Source organism: Rhineura floridana, chromosome 1 (assembly GCF_030035675.1).
Source record: "Rhineura floridana isolate rRhiFlo1 chromosome 1, rRhiFlo1.hap2, whole genome shotgun sequence".
NCBI classification, from domain to species: Eukaryota; Metazoa; Chordata; class Lepidosauria; order Squamata; family Rhineuridae; genus Rhineura; species Rhineura floridana.
Genome location: NC_084480.1, coordinates 175,884,893 through 175,904,219, shown reverse-complemented (window position 1 = coordinate 175,904,219; position 19,327 = coordinate 175,884,893). Strand labels below are relative to the sequence as shown.

The 19,327-nt window shown below is 40.1% G+C and overlaps 1 protein-coding gene across 8 annotated transcripts in view; it reads left to right on the top strand.

The window, feature by feature from the left end:
- The window catches only part of FAM193A (family with sequence similarity 193 member A), a 119,293-nt gene that overhangs the window by 20,366 nt on the left and 79,600 nt on the right, over positions 1-19,327 (top strand). For 7 of the 8 annotated variants that reach the window (XR_009758207.1, XM_061587246.1, XM_061587236.1 and 4 more), the window contains 2 exons: positions 16,789-16,901; positions 18,719-18,967. Coding sequence is in view for 7 of the 8 variants with exons in the window: in XM_061587246.1 (XP_061443230.1) it covers positions 16,789-16,901; positions 18,719-18,967 (362 nt within the window). In the remaining variant the exon portion in view is untranslated. Of the gene's footprint in view, positions 1-14,563; positions 14,651-16,788; positions 16,902-18,718; positions 18,968-19,327 lie in introns of those variants that run through there. The other variant, XM_061587292.1, reaches the window with a different exon arrangement.

Below are 19,327 nucleotides of genomic sequence, written 5' to 3'. Positions count from 1 at the left end.
TTTGCAAAATTTACACTAATAAACTCCAAACATAATTGTGGAATAATGGCACTGACATCTGCTGAATAGTCTCCAGCGGACCTCAGGAGTGTCTCAATTTGCACAAGATAAAACAGTGGGAGGTGAAATATATTCTAGCAAAATGCTAGGTGTGCTCTATGTTTTTAATTGACCATGCCCACCTTGCCTTAAATGAAGTGGTTTAAACATAGCAGGCTGAAAACATGCATCCTCTTTTTTCCAACAGCTACAGTCATTGCTGAAGTAGCAACATATTGTAATCAGTCTGATTTTACATCAAACTGCAGTTTCAGATTCAACTGTTAATGCACCCAAAATAGAAATAGAACATAACCAACCATTTGAAATACAAAAGGCTGTCTTCACCATCATATGACATTGACCAATAACAAGGCTTTGAAATTAATAAAAATAAATTTGACACAGATTTGTAGGATGAATAATGAGGGAAATAAATTTTCTAGTTTAGATTCTCTGTAGAAACAGTAGTAACACAGGAAAGAAGCAAAGTAAGAACACCAACAAACATACAAAACTATAATTCTCCATCTTTGGAGATGGCAGGTGTTGCCACCACTCACCATATGCTCAGAGGCACATGTTACCAAATTCTTCCAAGCTACACAGGAAGTGGATTGGACTGTGAAAGACCAACCCAAATGGTGTTTGCATTTTGACCAATTTGTAGGGCAATCCAGTATCTCAGAGGGGAGTTCAGGTCTCCTGCTCCCCTGGTGCATTCACTATAGCTGCCCAATTTCCCTGCTTTTTAAAGTTTGATAGAAATATCTGTGGGCTATAGGTACATTCTTAAACCATAAGGTTTTTTGCCTATTAATAAATAAATAAATAAAGGTGTTCAAAGGCCTGAAAGCATGAGTGGAGATAATTAATGAAGGGAATAAGTCAGGGCTGGGATTAGGACAGTGGTAGTCATAGGACAAAGGAGCAAGACGAGTGAGCAGTGAAAGATAGAAAGAAATGGAAGATTAACGTTGAGAATGGAGAGAATGGGCAGAAATGATGGAGGAGATAATCGGTCATAATGCTCCTGAGAGCTGCTGTGTCGATAGGTAACATTGCAAAGGCCAAATTATAGGGGAGAGTTTTTGCTGGAGATTCTGTTACAAAGGAAATTGATTAAACGGCGGAATAACATGGTGTAACATCTTAGACTACAGCTGTTGCTGGAGCATGCTGCCTAGTGCCTTAGGGTGGGTCTGGCCCTCCTGAGACAAGATAAATGATGTCTGGCTTTGGCCAGGGAGGCAAAGACAACATGGCAAGGATTTTTTGGGAGGAGCACTGTAAGGTGCCAGGTCTCTCAATTTGGATATACTGTCACCAGACTCTGGCAATTCATTCTCGGGATGACCATAGCAGTTTGCTAGAAGATAAAAGCTATTTGTGCTTTAAGCCTGTTATCCACTTCCTCTTGGGTGTTACTAAAGCAGCTAGCTGGAAAATGTACTTCTGGGGCTGGGAGCAGTTTGTCAGGTGACACAACAACCAATGGCATTTCACCATTAATTCATAATTCCTTTGGGCTCTTGAGTGCAAGCACAACATCTCCACACTAGAATGGCTTGCTTACTCATTCATCTGCTTACTAAGTGAGGTCAAATGGAGATTAGGGGTTGAATCCAATGAAGTCATTGTGCATCTGGAACAACTTTTGCTTGTGTAAGGGAACTTCCCCTCCCTCTTGCCCAAATCTGCTCTGCGATTTCCTCCAGAGCAGATTTGGGAGGGGGCAGGGGGCACATGTAGGGAGACTTTCCATTACCCTCAGTGCCAACAGTATGCCTAGCTAATCTTATTGCATTTCCCCCCCCACACTTAGCATATTTCTCCATGGGGGATGATTATATAAGCTAACAATATTAGGCAGATATCATGACCTGGGAAGGATAGATTCCCAAATAATTGAGAGTTGGACCTCGACTGATTACCTAATTTTAATCTTGATATGATCTTAGACCCATTGCACCTAGTCTGGTTGCAGCAGGGTCTCAAAATTTCACTAATTTCATCAGATAGGATGATTTCAGCTTTAAATTTTACAGCAAGTGTCAGTCAAATCATGAAGAGACAAATATTATATGTTGTACATGAGACTGCTGCTGTACATGGGATGTTGCTAAGTACACATGACAGCTTCTCTGCAACGTAGCTAGGTCCCCGCATGGTTTTCTAGCATAGTCTTCTGGGCACAATTCAAGAAGCTGTGTTTGATCTATTGCTTGAGTTGGTGGCCTCCGTTATGTCCTGACCTTATTTCTATTATTAACTGAAGATTGCCACTTGATAATGCTATTAATGCATAATATACAAGCAGTGAGGTATACTTGATTTGCTGATATTTTGGTAGATTTGTCAGAGTTGCAAGTGTAAGTTGGTTTTACTGAGGAAGAACTTTATGGTGAGAACTAAATATGTGTTGTGTTTGTATATATGTGGTTCTGTAATTTAAACTATTACTTTCGATGTAATGCTTAGTTGGAGTACTCAGTTGTTGCCCTGAGCCTTAGACCTTAGGTTCTGCGTATAGATTAAATAAATAGGGTGATAAATTATACCGTCTCACACCCTTTCTGATGGGGAACCAATTGGTTTCTCCATACTCTGTCCTTATAGTTGCCTCTTGTGCAGAGTATAGGTTGCACATCAGGACAATCAGATGCTGTGGCACCCCCATTTCTTTTAAAGCATTCCATAGTTTCTCATGATCTACACAAAGGCTTTGGTGTAATCTATAAAGCACAGGGTGATTTTCTCCTGAAATTCCTTGGTCCATTCCATTATCCAACATATGTTTGCAACATAATCTCAGGTGCCTCTTCCCTTTCTAAATCCAGCTTGGACGTCTGGCATTTCTCGCTCCATATATGGTAAGAGCCTTTGTTGTAGAATCTTGAGCATTACTTTACTTGCATTGTATTGCTTAATCTCTCTTAATTTATCTCTTGGGACTTGTTTTCCCCTCCCTGCAAAATATGGTCCTAGCACTCTTCTGGGAAGTAAACACAGAACCTTTCCAGTGGTTCTTATAGTCCATGATGATTTTGCCCATGTACTTTTTCTACAACCAGTTTTCGAAGTATTACATTGAACCCTTGTGTATGTGTACAAGAAATATGAATTTATGATGTAACTTGTAGCCTTTTAGGCCACAGAGCACCCCCAAGGTACTCTTAATTTGTTATAATGTATATCAAACCTGCACTATTTTGTATAATTGGTACTAAACTAGGTGTTGGGGTGCCTGTGGGGTTGGCAAGCGGAGTGAGCAAAGGGGCAGAGTCCCCCTAGTATTACAGTAATTTAAGAGAACTGCCAAAAGCAATCTGGGTTCCCCACACTGAACCCAGAAAATAGCCAATCTGTGATGCAAGGGTTTTGCACAGTTCACAACAAATTCACTTGAATGTACCATATCACTACCATCTTCATCACTACCAGAATTTCCCATTTCCATGTTGCTGTTTTTGCCCTTCTTAACTGCAGTGTTGACTCTTAAGAAGAATGTTCTCAAGTGAGGATGGAATTTGCTGTTCTTCAAAATAAATTCCTCAAAAGCTTCATTTGGGAACTAGTCATGCAATACTTGATGAGATATGGAAGGGAAATTGATGGACCAAAGCCACAGAATAATTTGATGTACAACAGAACCACATGGAGAAGATGAGTTTCCATTTACCCCTTTGATTTCTGCAATGGAACAGTCTTGACGAGCCTAGCTTTAACAGAAAATACAAGGGAGGCCCTCTCAATAAATCATGAACCACTTGATATAATGCAACATTATAAAAAATACAAGTATTAAATATACAGTCCCCAAGCTGCTATAATCTGCCACGATGGATCTGAGCTCCAGTGGGGTCCTGGTCTTAATCATGAAGCCAGAGTTCAGTACAATCTAAGTATGCTATTAAAAGTAATACTCCAACAGTAATGAACACATCTAATTGATAACTGAAGCAAGGCTGGAATAGCATGTATCATTTCTTCAAAAATTTAAAATATGATCGAACTTGTATTGCTAAAGTTCTTCCTTATTCATATTATTATTATTGTTATTATTGATTAGAATTATCAGCTGTTTGTTATCCAGAGGTCTCCAAGCAGCTTAAAACACTGTTAAAAATGCATATAATTATTTTATTCTTTCCAAATTTTAACAAACATTTGTCAATAAATAAGCAAAAGAAAACAATGGTCCACAGACTGGAAACGTTCAATATACATCCCAATTCCAAAGAAAGGGGATCCCAGGGAATGCAGTAATTATCGAACTATTGCCTTAATGTCCCATGCAAGTCAAGTAATGCTCAAGATTCTACAACAAAGGCTCTTACCATATATGGAGTGAGAAATGCCAGATGTCCAAGCTGGATTTAGAAAGGGAAGAGGCAACAGAGATCATATTGCAAACATACGTTGGATGATGGAACGGACCAAGGCATTTCAGAAGGAAATTACCCTCTGCTTTATGGATTACAGCAAAGCCTTTGACTGTGTAGATCATGAAAGCCTATGGAATGCTTTAAAAGAAATAGGGGTGCCACAGTATTTGATTGTCCTGATACATGGTCTACACTCTGGACAAGAGGCTACTGTAAGGACAGAATATCGAGAAACCTATTGGTTCCCAATTGGAAAGGGTGTGAGATGGGTGTATTTTATCACCTTATTTGTTTAATCTATATGCAGAACATGTCATATGGAAAGCGGGATTGCACCAAGATAAAGGAGGTGTGAAAACTGGAGGGAGAAATATCAATAATTTAAGATATGCAGATGATACTATACTACTAGCAGAAACCAGTAATGATCTGAAATGAATGCTGATGAAAGTTAACGAGGAAGGCACAAAAGCACGACTACAGCTAAATATCAAGAAAACTAAACTAACGACAACAGAAGATTTATGTAAATTTAATGTTGACAATGAGGACATTGAACTTGTCAAAGACTATCAATACCTTGTACAATCATTAACCAAAATGGAGACTATAGTCAAGAAATTAGAAGAAGGCTAGGACTGGGGAGGGCAGCAATGAGAAGAACTAGAAAGGTCCTCAGATGCAAAGATGTATCACTGAACATTAAAGTCAGGATCATTCAGACCACGGTATTCCCAATATCTATGTATGGATGTGAAAGCTGGACAGTGAAAAAGTGAATAAGAGAAAAATCAACTCATTTGAAATGTTGTGTTGGAGGAGAGCTTCACGCATACCATGGACTGCGAAAAAGACAATAAGGTGTTAGAACAAATTAAACCAGAACTATCATTAAAAGCTAAAATAATGAAACATATTATCATATTTGGACACATAATGAGAAGGCATGATTCACTAGAAAAGACAATAATGCTGGGGAAAAACAGAAGGGAGTAGAAAAAGAGGAAGGCCAAACAAGAGATGGAATGATTCCATAAATGAAGCCACAGACCTGAACTTACAAGATCTCAGGGTGGTTTATGACCAATGCTATTGGATGCCATTTGGATCATCATAAGGGAAAAGACAGTATGCGGTTTGATGAGCAACACATTTGACAATAGCAATTCAGATTATAATGTAATGCTTATAGCATTCTGTAAGCATTTTTCATTTCTTTTGACATGAGTCATCTTCAGTAATTATAATTGAGATCTCATCCTTTCAAAAGAAACCAAAGGTTTGGTGTTGGGATATATTTTTTTCACCCTTAACATTAAACAGTTGTTTTTTGCAGTGCTGTACTTATCTCTAATTAAAAATCCAATTTCAAGAGTTCAGAGGGTAAAAATACTAAAAATGAGAGACAGGAATTCCAGAGGAAAAATTAAGCCTCTCTTTTCACTCGTGATAAAAACAAACATTATGTCAGAACCATTTTGTAGCTACATAACAGGCATCTAAACATTAATAAGGCCTTTTCAAAACCCTAAAATTATTCTTCGTTGGTCATGACTTGGCTGAAACGATTAGCACAGTTTATAAAGATTGTATTATTTTCTGAAAATGTAAATTTGACTTTTCCTAAACAGATCCATTTAGGCACTGTGTTGTTAAATACCTTTCTTTATCATCTGAGAGTTACAATATTCAAGTTTATACAGATCTCATCCCCACAAAATGACAAATTCCAATTTGGGCTGGAGAAGGGAGGGGCTGCAAGCTCTCCTTTAAGTTATTTACTGATCTCAAGCCTCCCTCCAGAGAGCAGGGGAAGAGGAGGCGTTGAACATATGCTTCAGCTACATGCTCAAGTCACCTAGGCAAACCTGTGTTTTGCTCATGAGTCAGACAGCAGGAAAACATTCTCACATCATTATTTAGACAACACTTCATTTCCGTTTCAGTGAAAGAATCTATAACATCTCATTTGGGTTTGTTTTACTCACATGGGAAAGGCTTATTTTGGAAGTCCATTTCTGATCATGGGGTCTGTCACAGCACAGCATTGTCCACGCAATGCACAGAGGCAAAACTGTGAGACAGCGGCACAAAGAGCGTTTTCCCACAGTTAGATCTGGCTCATAAACCAGAATACACCAGAGGAAAGGGGAGGGAAACTCATTCAGTCAAGTCTCCGTTTATTAGGAGAGCACTCAATCAATTCACACAAGGGGGTATATGAATCAAAAAGGGGGGTGCAAAAACAAACCAACGTTTCCTTTTTCCTAAATATACTTTTAATAAACCAATTGCAAAAGCTTGGACCTCCTTTTTGGTGTTTTAGGCAGTATGCTTGACTTCCTCTAAGCTTTTCACCAGTAGTTTGTTGATTTGTGTCATTGGTAAATGTGAATTGGGGTGCAGCACCAGCCATGGTGTACATTCTGTCAATGTGTGCCCTTCTATTGCCAGTGGTAGTCTGCCCCGAGGCAGAAATGCTGTTTTAACCATGCTGGGGCCTGCCCAGAACCCTGTTATTGGAGAATCTAATGGGAAAGTAGCTATTGTTATGCTGTTTCCCATGTAGATAGTTAACATTAGTTCATCTGCTTGATTCCTCCTGACCCATATCAGGGTGTGGCCATTTGGATAAGCTTTTGGAAAATCTCTCATGAAATAATTGGGGTTCTCTTGTATCATTTCAATAATTTGTTTACCAGTCAAGCCTACCATCTTCAGCATTATGAATTTTACCCTTTTATTCCTTATTTTTCTTTGTTTTTTTTCTTTGTTTTTCTGTTTTCTATTTTTGTTTTATTTTCTGCTTTATTCATTTAGGTTCAGTCTCTCCAAGGCTTGAACTGGGGCTGCCACTATTAATACCAATACCAATATAGGTTCAGCCTATCAGAAACTGAACTGGAACTTTTTCTTAAAAGCCGCCGAAACCAACTTAATGGTTTCAGCCTGGCCAAGACTGAAACTGGGCCGCCAATATTACATGTTCAGCCTATCCAAGGTTTGAACTGGGGCCGTCAAAACCTATTCCTAGTCTGTCCAAGACATAGGGCAGGACCTCCATTCGCATCCAGTCACACAATCTGTTTGGGTGTATGTTTGCATGAGGAACTCCATCCTGGGTCAGCCTCTTACAAGGTGGGCATGCCTTATCTTTACCGGGTCAGCAGGTTTCCCCTAGCTGGCTAGACAGGTCGTCTTCCCCCTTTCAAACACTCAGCAACATGCACTCACAACACTCAGGCCTGCGTAAGAGCTCCTGCAATACCATCAACAACAGAACTGCAGTAATGAAACAGGAACAAAGAAAGCCCCACAATGCCCCCCCTTTTCCCCTTAATCCATTTGCTACAAGCCTGTATCAATATAACATAGGAATGGACTCTTATCGCCAATGGAAACAGGAGCCCAGAGGAACTGGGAAGAATGGACAGCCAGGAATGAGATTTTGGAATGGATCTCTTACCAAGTGCTAGGTTGTGAGGCGCCTCCGCTATTCCTTCATCCCATCTCCATCCAGTCTCTGTGTTTCATCTGGTGTCCCAGTCACATTCCACTTCTGCCACCAGATGTGACGGGGAATTTTGGGGTCTGCTGGACCGGGGGTCCAAAGAAATTGAAAACACAGGCATGCAACACAGGTAGGCCTTTATTAGTTATGTGCGCACGGTCAGTCTCTCATCATGTTTGGTGGAGCTCTGCAATGTGGCACTGGTTGCATAGGGTTTTTATACATTTTAGAACAAAAATATTAGCATATCCAATCAAGGGGTTATACATGATCATTACATAGCTGTTACATAGTGATTACATAGTGGTTACACTGTCTACATTAACTTCTAGCCAATCAGGTAATTTCTCAGTAATTTTAATACCAGCGCATTTCAGCTATGAGCTAGCTACATTACAGTGTTATTTTGTCCCAGGCCTTGGAGAGCTGGAATGTTCAGTACAAGTCCTGTTCCATTTATCATATCATACCTGGGGGGGGGGGGTCGGTCAAGCTGTACCAAGTATTCCAGGCATACTAGTCTCCATGGATACCCGGCAAAGGAGACAGCACCAAAGCGAGAATGAGAGGATGTTAGCTGAGAGAATGAGGGAATTTTTATAATAGAAAATATTAGAAAAATTCTAGTTCTCTAAAGAAATATATTTGTATATAAAAACAATCTTCCTTCAGTGATATCTAATTCACTGTTCTTCAACCTTGGTTGTTAAAACAAAAACCGGTTGTGAAGAGCTCCAATAGAATCTTTCCAAACTGAGAGAGTGGTTGGTAAAATGGCAAATGCAGTTTTATGTGAACAAGTGTAAAGTGATGCATGTTGGGGCAAAAAACTTAATTTCACTTATATGCTCATGGGGTCTGAACTGACAGTGACTGAGAAAGGAAAGAGGCCATGGGGTCATAGTGGATAGCTCAATGAAGAAGTCAGCCCAGTGTGCAGCAGCTGTGAAAAATGCAAATTACATGCTAAGGATCATTAGGAAAGGTATTGAAAATAAAACTGCTGAAATCATGCCATTATGCAAATCCATTGTGTGAGCGCATTTGGACAGGGTGAATTGATTTAAATCATGATTTCAATCGCCAAATGAAACAGTTGATTTAATCAAGCTTGTCACTTAAAGTTCTTCACGTTTCTTAAACAATGGTGTAAATCTGATTACTAAAACATGTTAATTTACAACTCAGTATAGCATTTTACAATGAGGGTACACTGTGTAATTCTTTAGATAGCTTGATTTTTTATCAGTTTAGGAAATAGTACATAATATTGCCTATGTCAAGCTGCAGATGCTTTTTTTTTGAGTTCTAGGGAAGCTGAGTTGTGCTGAAGTAAAACAGGAACAGACATAGGGCATTTTCATCATGGTCTGTCATGATGTTCCAACATAAGGGGCGTGTTATGCAACATAAAATAAGAAAATGACACCCAGTGGCAACTTTTAACTGCATCTTTCTGTGCTGTAAACTTGGCTTATAGATTCTGAACCTAGTTAATTGATTAAACCAGCCATAAGGAGCTAAGCTTTTCTCCCCCTATTAATATCCAACATAGTAAACAGCTTATTGAATTAACAGTAACACTAAAAGACAGTCTTGACAAATGATGCATTCCCATAATGCATTACAAAGTGAATTATTCATTTTACTAACCAGTTGATCCATGTTGTTCTTCAGACCTGTACATACTTTCATCTACTTCATTTTCTCTCATTAAGCAGGTTTCATTATGGTGTTTCATCATTCTTGCAACTAGGCCCTGCATCTCCTTCTTGCACTGTTTACACTTCACACATTTTCCTTTCTTTCCTAGAGAAGGAATTTTTTCAAAATATTCCCGGATAGGGCCTCTCTTATGCCCAGAAGCCATGACAGTTCTTCTGTGGCAAAAGTGTGGGGCAATATAGGAACTGAAGCTGTGTCTATACTATAATGTATTTCCAGTCCTCTCCACTGTTTCTTTCTATCTACTCTGCCTCCAACTCTCCTTTTCTATATTGCCTCTCCTTTGCCTTGTGTGGCCCAGCTCCATGACCACATAGGCTCAGAACAACAACAGTCCCATTCTCATCCAGCCTGTGTCTTTGCACATGTAACGTTAGTTAGAGTAACAGAAACTGAACGTCCAGAACTGCCAAGAGTCCCTGTCATCTCCAGGTGGGGCGGGTGAGTTTCCTTTCAAAAACCCTAGAGACCCACTACCAGTCAGTATAGATAGTACTGAGCTAGATGGACCAGTGGGTCTGACTCAGTATAAGGCAGCTTCCTGTGTTCCTTCCTAAGAAGCGAGAGATTGTAGTTTGGCTGGGCAGAGACATTTTCATGAGATGAAAAACTGAAGTGAATGCCCATGTTTGATTGGTAGGTAATTCAATGTGTGTGAGAGTAATAGATCCATTAATTTGTTGTAATGAAACAATAAGTGTATGTTTAGCATGTTTGTAATAAGAATTGAATGAGAAATTTAGTATTTTATTAAAGTTGTTTTAAAAAAATGATTTAAATTTTTAAAAACTGGATTTTTTGACATTTATTTTTGAGATCACTGATTTTTATCCACCCTGCTTGATGGGCCACTAGGCTGATCCAGAAGGCTGTTCTTATGTTCTTAGGGTGATGTCAAGAAAATGGCTTCTCCAATTAAGAAAATGTTTCCTTCCTCAGACCTCTGAGTAAAATCTTACCTCTGGGATAAAATTTGTTCTCACTAAATGGAATGATCTCCGGCTAGTTGAGCCCCTGTGTTATCTGTGCTTCAAGCTCAGGGAATGAGGCCTGCTAATTAGGAACCTGGGTGTAGCTGTAGAACTGCCAGCCCACCATGGCATTGGAAATTTGTGGTTTTATAAGCTTATGATTCATCAGTGAGACTCACCCCAGTTGCTGTGCTTTGAACTATAAAGTTAGCTCTCATTGTTCTTTCAGTGCCCCACACTTTTGCTTCATACCTCTGCAACACTTTGCATGCTGTGTCCTTTGTTCCTGGTAGAGTGAATGCTCCAGTGCTCTTTAGGATATGCATTAGAGCTAGGACCAGTTAACTTACTTGTTTTATTCAGTTATACAATTCCCAACTGTATTCTTTTTATTTTCTAACTATATTTCTTATTGGTGTTACGGTTCTCTTTTATGCTAGCTTTGGCCTTCTTGGTTCTAGCAAAAATCTATCAGAGCCTGGTCAGTTTCTCCATGGAAAGTAAGGTTTGGTGGTACAAGGGAGTCCAGATGACCCACACACCCCACACAAGTGTTGGCAGTCCTCCAAGAAATAGCCTTCAGTAGGCTCCGAAAAGGTAACAGAGATGGTGCTGTCTAATATTTAAGAGGAGGGGATTCCAAAGGGTAGGTGCCGCAGCACTAAAGGTCTGCTTCCTATGTTGTGCAGAACAGACCTCCTCATAAGATGGTATCTGCAGGAGGCCTTCACCTGTAGACCACAGTGATCAGCTAGGTATATAAGGGGTTAGATGATCTTTCACGTGTCCTGGTCCTGAGCTGTATAGGGCTTTGTATACCAAAACCAGAATTTTGAACTTAGCCTGGTAGCTAATGGGCAGCCAGTGCAATTCTTTCAGCAGTAGGGTGACATGTTGGCAATAACCTGCCCCAGCAAACAGTTGTGCTGCTGCATTTTGCACCAACTGCAGCTTCCAGACCAACCTCAAAGGCAGCCGCACATAGAGCGCATTACAATAATCCAGCCTGGAGGCTACCAGTGCATGGACAACAGTGGTCAGACTATTCCGGTCCAGAAACGGCCAAAGCTGGTAAACAGCACTCCTAGGCATTGAGGTCATCAACGCTTCTAATGATGATGGATCCAGGAGCATGCCCAGACGATGGACTTGCTGTTTCAAAGGGAATACGATCCCATCCAAAGCAAGCAATTGACCAGTTATCTAAACTTTGGAACCACCAACCCACAGCGCCTTCATCTTGCTAGGATTCAGACTTAGTTTATTGGCCCTCATCCAGCCCACCACTGAGTCCAGGGATTGATCTAGGGCTTGCTTTCCTGCTTCAGATGTTACAGAGAAATAGAGCTGGGTATCATCAGCGTACTGCTGACATGTCGCTCCAAATCTCCTGATGACTGCTCCCAAGGGCTTCATATAGATGTTAAGCAGCAGTGGGGACAAAATGGTACCCTGTGGCACCCCACAGCACAACTGCCAGGGAGCTGAAAGACAATCACCTGGAGCTGTTCTCTGAAAACAACTCTGGAGGTAGGATGGGAACCACTGTAAAACAGTGTCTCCGATACCCATCTCACTAAGTTGGCTCAAAAGGATACCATAGTCAATAGTATCAAAAGCCGCTGAAAGATCAAGTAGGAATAACAGTGTTGCACTCCCCCTGTCCTCCTTCCAATAAAGGTCATGCATAACCAGGCCTGAACCCAGATTGGAATGGGGCAAGATAATCTGTTTCATCCAAGAGTATTTGCAATTACTACATCACAACCTTCTCGATCACCTTCCCTAAAAAGAGGGTATTTGCAACTGGGCGATAGTTGTCACAAACCAATGGATCCAGGATAGGCTTTTTCAGGAGCGATTGGATCACTGTCTCTTTCAGGGCAGCTGTGACCACTGCCGTAAAGATACGTTGACCACACCCTGGGTCCACTCAGTCATACCCCAAGCTTTAATAAGCCAAGAAGGACAAGGGTCAAGAGACCATGTTGGTCACATCGTCATAAGCACCTTGTCAATGTGATCAGCCCGCATCAACTGAAACTGATCCCACGAAATTGCAGCAGGCATTGCACTGGATACCTCAATGGGGACTACAGTAATGTGGATGGGTCATCATGTTTCCTACGGGGGCAAGCAACTTTACCCTCAAAGTGCCTTGCAAACAATTCACAGTGGGCCTCCGAAGGGTCTAAAACTCCCTTTCTTGGAGTTGATGTCAACAGACCCCTGACAATACGAAAAAGCTCCACTGGATGGCTACTTGGGGATGCAATGGAGGCAGAGAAGTAGGCCTTCTTCGCTGTCCTCACCGCCACACAGTTGTAGTATATCTGCATTCCCTGTAAAAATTCTTGTCCTCATATTGTAGATTGGCAGTAATAGGGAACAAAGGCTGAGAGAGAGTGGCTTTCATAAGACCACCTAGTGAGTTCATGGCAGATAGGAAATCCCTGTTTTAAATTTCTTAAGTCTCTTATCTTCTAATCACCCTCCTCTTATTTATGCCCCTAAATGACTATCATATTAAATGAGACCTAGACCTTCCTGGTGCAAATAGTGCCATCCTTCTTCAACCCCTTAATTACACATAAAACTAGTGATTGATTACAGTTGTTCTGCAGTGTTTTCAAAAGTCATCTGATAAGCTGCATCAGAAATCTTGAACTGTAACCCTTTCTCTTCAGCGTTACATATTTTGTCTTGCTACAAAACGTTAATAGATGGTGAAATAGCTCTGCCTCATACGGCATCAAATCATTAAGCTGTTATACTGCACTTTTCACAGAATGTGGAGAGAAAGTTGCCCAAACATGATTGGCAATTTTCTAAAGAGATGAAAAGAAAACATTCCATCTTCACAGACCGCAGTAATTGGTGGATCACTTGTCACACAATTTTCTAAGTGCCTTTACAGAATGGACTTGTCACATTTGTTTATCAAGTTACCAACAGGACACAAAGCAAATGGTATGAGAGTTGATGGATGTGAGCACTCATGCCTTGCCCATTTTTTCTTTCAAATATACTCTACTGGATTCTCTTCATTACATCTCCAGTTTTATTTGAAGGTATTTTCTGTTAAACATTGTTGTATATTTTTGCTTTAGGATGCACGAAGACATCTTTTGCGGGAGAGTTTCTAAAATCTACCAGGATCTTCTAGTCCGTAATGAGTGCTTTCTGATGAAGCTCACCATTTTCTGCAGAATTCGGGGAGATAACCCTGACTGCAATCCTAATAGCCTTTCCAGAACTGATATTAAAAAGTGGTGTTCCTTGCTTTTTTACTGTCATAAAAGGAATCGAGGTGCTCTTTGTGCCAGCAGACACTTCCCTCATGTTCTTTAAGTTTTTTGGAGCTGTCCTTGTTAAAATCGAAACAAAACCAAATTGGTCAAACACAAGCAGGCAGATTCTGATGTAGCAACTTGAATCTACCATTGTATTGTCGAATTGGGTTAATAAATTCTTTAATTGCAGCGTACTTACAGCATCAACATTGACTGTGCTAGTCAAATCAACAGGACTCAGCAAAAATTACTTAAGTTACATATTCTTCAGGTTGTAAAGGAATACTTGTGGAATTCAGTTTTGATTCCGGAATGAAATTCCTGATTTTTCAGAAAGTTGTCATGAAATTGCATCAATTCTCTTGCATAATCTTAAATTCAAAGAATGGATGTGAAAGCCTCAGTGGGCAGTAGTAGTCAAAGAGTCCTAGTGCTTGAAAATTTGTGAAAGAAATGTAAGAACTTTTTGTAAACTATCCAGTACTATGCTGTGTTTCCAACTGAACACCTTCAGTTGCCTTGCAGAATTCTTCACGTCCGACAAGAATATCTTGCAGTATTGAAGAATGTTCACTCAGTGCAATGAATGTGTTTGATGTATCAAGAAAAGCTGCAATAAAAAAATAAATACATAAAGCAGTCATATGCCCATTATGTCATATGGCCAGTTCTGCATACTTTACAAAAAAAGAAAAGCTGCCAGTTCTCTGAAGACCACATCAGGTATGGGGTCTCAATATTTATGAACATATTTATATACTGCTATTTCATTTCAAAAAACATCAAAGTGGTTTACAACAAATGAAAACCATACAGTAAAAACCATTAATAATACAGTGAAGACAAAGGTCAACTACTGCAAAAAAGATGTCTTTTTAATGGCCCGTGTAAGCCTGGTGGAACAGAAACATTTTTAGCAGGTATTTAAAGGTCAAAACAGAAAGCGCCTGCTGAATCTCTGTTGGTAGAGCAACTGGGCTGATAACACTGAAGGTTTGATTTCGTGGTGATGTTAAATTTATTTATTTATTTATTGGATTTCTTAGTCACCCATCTGGCTGGCTAACCAGTCACCACAAATGAGCCTCACCAACTCGGGATGACCAAGGCTGCTCCTGCAGATGATCTTGGTGATTAAGATGGGATATGAGACTCTGGACCCAAGGGATTTGTAAATTAATGCAAGGACCTTGAACCTGGCTCGGTAATAGATGGGGAGCCAGTGCAGATGTTTTAACAGTGGTGTCACATATTGGCCGCCATGTGTCCTCATCAGCAGTCTGGCTGCTGTATTTTGCACCAGCTGAACCTCTGAACCATGCCCTAGGGCAACCACACATAAAGCACATTGCAATAATCCAGCCTTGAGATCACCAGTGCATGGATTACAGTGGTCAGGCTATCTCTGTCCAGGAGCAGCTATAGCTAACAAACTAGACAAAGCTGGTAAAAGGCACTCCTAGCCACAGAGGATACATGGGCCTCTAGTGACAAGGATTAATCCAGGAGTATCCTGAAGCTATGGATCTGCTCCTTCAGAGGGAGCACGACCCCATCCAAAACAGGTAACTTGCCTATCTCCTGGACGTGGGAATCATCTGCCTAAAAACCCCTCCATCTTCCTAGGATTCAAGCACAGAGCGCGGTTCCCTACTGCTGCTGCCCGAGTCTTTTCGCCAAAAGTCCTCCAGCAACGCCGCCGCTGCCTCCAGCGCTCCCAGTCTTTTTTTGTATCTAGTTTCTTTTTTGATCTAGCTGTTCTTGGATTAGTGGAGTAAGAAAAAGTGAACCAGAAGATGGACTCCTAAAAATATATCTTTCTTGAGATATGTTCAAAGAAACAATTCTCCTTCTCCCTGTCCTGACAAAAAAAAAAAGCATGTTTAGACTGACACATGAAGCCTGATCTTGCATTTACTCAGGAGAAATTCTGCTTTGCTCACTGGGGCTAACTCTCAGATATATGTGTATAGGGTTGCAGTCCCAACTATGTTTGTTTGGAAATTAGCCCTTTTGATGTCAGACTTAGTTCCAAGTAAAGTTTCAGCCTGTTTCTTATTAAAATATAAGTAGCTGCATCTTTTTTCAAATACAAATAATGACTAGCCTAGCAAATTTCAAACAGCTTAGTTTCAGGGCATGCTGCTGGTAAATAGCCAATACATCAGTACAGTAGGGCCCCACTCATACGGCGGGTGACGTTCCAAACCTCCGCATAAAAGTAAAACCTGCTGAAAAGCGGAACTCCATCAATAAAATGGTGCCTGACGCCCGACCAATGCCGTAAAAGCAGAACAAGTGCCGTATGAGTGGGGCCTTACTCTATTTGAAAGCCGCCGTATTAGCGGAACACCGAAAAGCGGGGCCCTACTGTACTGATAAATAGCCAGAAATCAGTTTAATAATTGTAGGCTCACAATTAGCTACAAAAAGGCAGCTGCAATAGCTTTGCTATTTTAAAAACAAACCAGAAGGCTTTGACATGTCAGTGTGAAAGTATTAATCAATTATTATGCATGGGTATTGAATCTTCATTAAGTTCTGAACCGAATGTTTGTAATATTTTTTTTATTTAAGAGCAGGCTCATATTTAACCTAACTACAGACATGAGTCTTGATGAATCCTTGTCACCTGAGGGTAACTTATCCTCTCCCCAGGAAATGTAATTTGTAAGCCTCTGAAGGAGGCTTTGGTTTGGTTTTTGAAGAGATGTGCTGACTAGCATTTGCTATTTCTAACTTGAGAATTTTTTAGGTACAGTGTGTGTATTATCATATGAGGGTATTTTTAATTGAGTCTATTGACTACAGGTAAACATTGTACTGAAAATAGCTCATAGTACTTCTCTTCCTAATTCTAGCGAAACAGCAAGAAAGCAGTATCTGAAGAAAATAACTTTACAGACACAATGAGACATCTGTTGTCATCACGACTAAGTATTTCTGACTGTCCCAATTGCAATTACAGGCACAAGTAAGTAGATAATATTTTACTATTATAGTAATTAAATACTACTTAAATATTATTTTATAATAAATTATTAAACCTTCAGACATTGTTGTTTGTTGTTATGTGCCTTCAAGTTGATTACGACTTAAGGCGACCCTATAAATCAGTGACCTCCAAGAGCATCTGTCATGAACCACCCTGTTCAGATCTTGTAAGTTCAGGTCTGTGACTTCCTTTATGGAATCAATCCATCTCTCCTTTGGCCTTCCTCTTTTTCTACTCCCTTCTGTTTTTCCCAGCGTTATGGTCTTTTCTAGTGAATCATGGCTTCTCATTATGTGTCCAAAGTATGATAACCTCAGTTTTACTATTTTAGCTTATAACGATAGTACTGGTTTAATTTGTTCTAACACCCAATTATTTGTCTTTTTCACGATCCATGGTATCCACAAAGCTCTCCTCCAACACTACATTTCAAATGAGTCGATTTTTCTCTTATCCACTTTTTTCACTGTCCAACTTTCACATCTGCACATAGAGATTGGGAATACCGTGGTCTGAATGATCCTGACTTTAGTGTTCAGTGATACATCTTTGCATTTGAGGACCTTTTCTAGTTCTCTCATTGCTGCCCTCCCCAGTCCTAGCCTTCTTCTGATTTCTTGAATATTGTCTCCATTTTGGTTAATGACTGTGCCAAGGTATTGATAATCCTTGACAAGTTCGATGTGCTCATTGTCAACTTTAAAGTTACATAAATCTTTTGTTGTCATTACTTTAGTCTTCTTGACGTTCAGCTGTAGTCCTCCTTTTGTGCTTTTCTCTTTAACTTCCAACAGCATTCATTTCAGATATTACTGGTTTCTGCTAATAGTATGGTATCGTCTGTGTATCTTAAATTATTGATATTTCTCCCTCCAATTTTCACATCTCCTTCATCTTGGTCCAATCCCGCTTTCTGTACGGTATCGGTTTCTCGATATTCTGTCCTTACAGTAGCCTCTTGTGCAGAGTATAGGCTGCGCATCAGGACAATCAAATACGGTGGCACCTCCATTTCTTTTAAAACATTCCATAGGCTTTCATGATCTACACAGTCAAAGGCTTTGCTGTAACCTACAAAGCAGAGGGTAATTTCCTTCTGAAATTCCTTGGTCTGTTCCATTATCCAACGTATGTTTGCAGTATGATCTCTGGTACCTCTTCCCTTTCTAAATCCGGCTTGGACATCTGGCATTTCTCACTCCATATAGGGTAAGAGCCTTTGTTGTAGAATCCTGAGCATTACTTGACTTGCATGGGACATTAAGGCACTAGTTTGATAATTACTGCATTTCCTGGGATCCCCTTTCTTTGGGATTGGGATGTATATTGAACACTCCTGGTCTGTGGGCCATTGTTTAGTTTCCATATTTCGTGACAGATTTTTGTCAAAATTTGGACAGATTCAGTCTCGGTAGCTTGTAGCAACTCTATCGGTATGCCATCTGTTCCGGGTGATTTTTTTTCTTCCAAGTTTTTAAGAGCAGCTTTCACCTCACATTCTAATATTTCTGGTTTGAATAAATGACATAAAACACAGTTGCTGTGCTCTGATGTGCATATAAGCAGCCTACAACATATGGTGTCTGTGTGGATGTGCATCTGGACACACATTGTCATGCTAACTGAGGCACTATTGATCTGGATGCATACTTTAATGAAAATGGGAATGCAATTAGTATTAGGATACTGGCTGCTATGTGTGATTGTCCAGTACTACAGCTGGATCAAGGCTAGTATGTTTAATGTAACTTAATAAAAATTGTTTTGCTGATGCTATATTTTAAATTCATAAACAGATGTACTTGTGATGACTGCAGCCTTTCTCATATTCTGATGTGTGGAATCATGGATTCACGGGCTACAGATGATCTCCATAGTAATCACCTGCCACTTCAGATTGATCCTGCTCCTGATTATTTGTCTCAAATGCACTTACGTGGTATGTCATCCGGAAGCTCAGGGTCCAGGTCGAGTTCCCCTTTCACTGACCAGCAGATAGACAGACCAAGACTCATTCTTACAGATAACTGCTCTGGATCAACTTTGTAAGTGTGGTCTTGTTCTTTTGATCATAGCAAAATGTTAACTTTTAAGACCAGACTCTAAAAGGCACTGGAAAGAACATCTGTGTGTATTCTGGGATTTCCAGGTGTTTACCTCTTTCCAGTGGCAGTTCTATGTGCTACCTGACAAACTACTGATGTTGAGGAGGGAGTGCAGCATTGACGCAGGAATGGAACTACATGTCAGAAGACAAAGAAGATGAAATCCTAGTGTAAACATAGAAGCATTTACATACACTTAAGGCTCTTCTGGACCCGATCTTTAGAAATACTACATATTTTAAAATTTATGATGACACTAAGATTGTTGTTTGTAGCAATTACAAGAAAGCTATGAGAGCA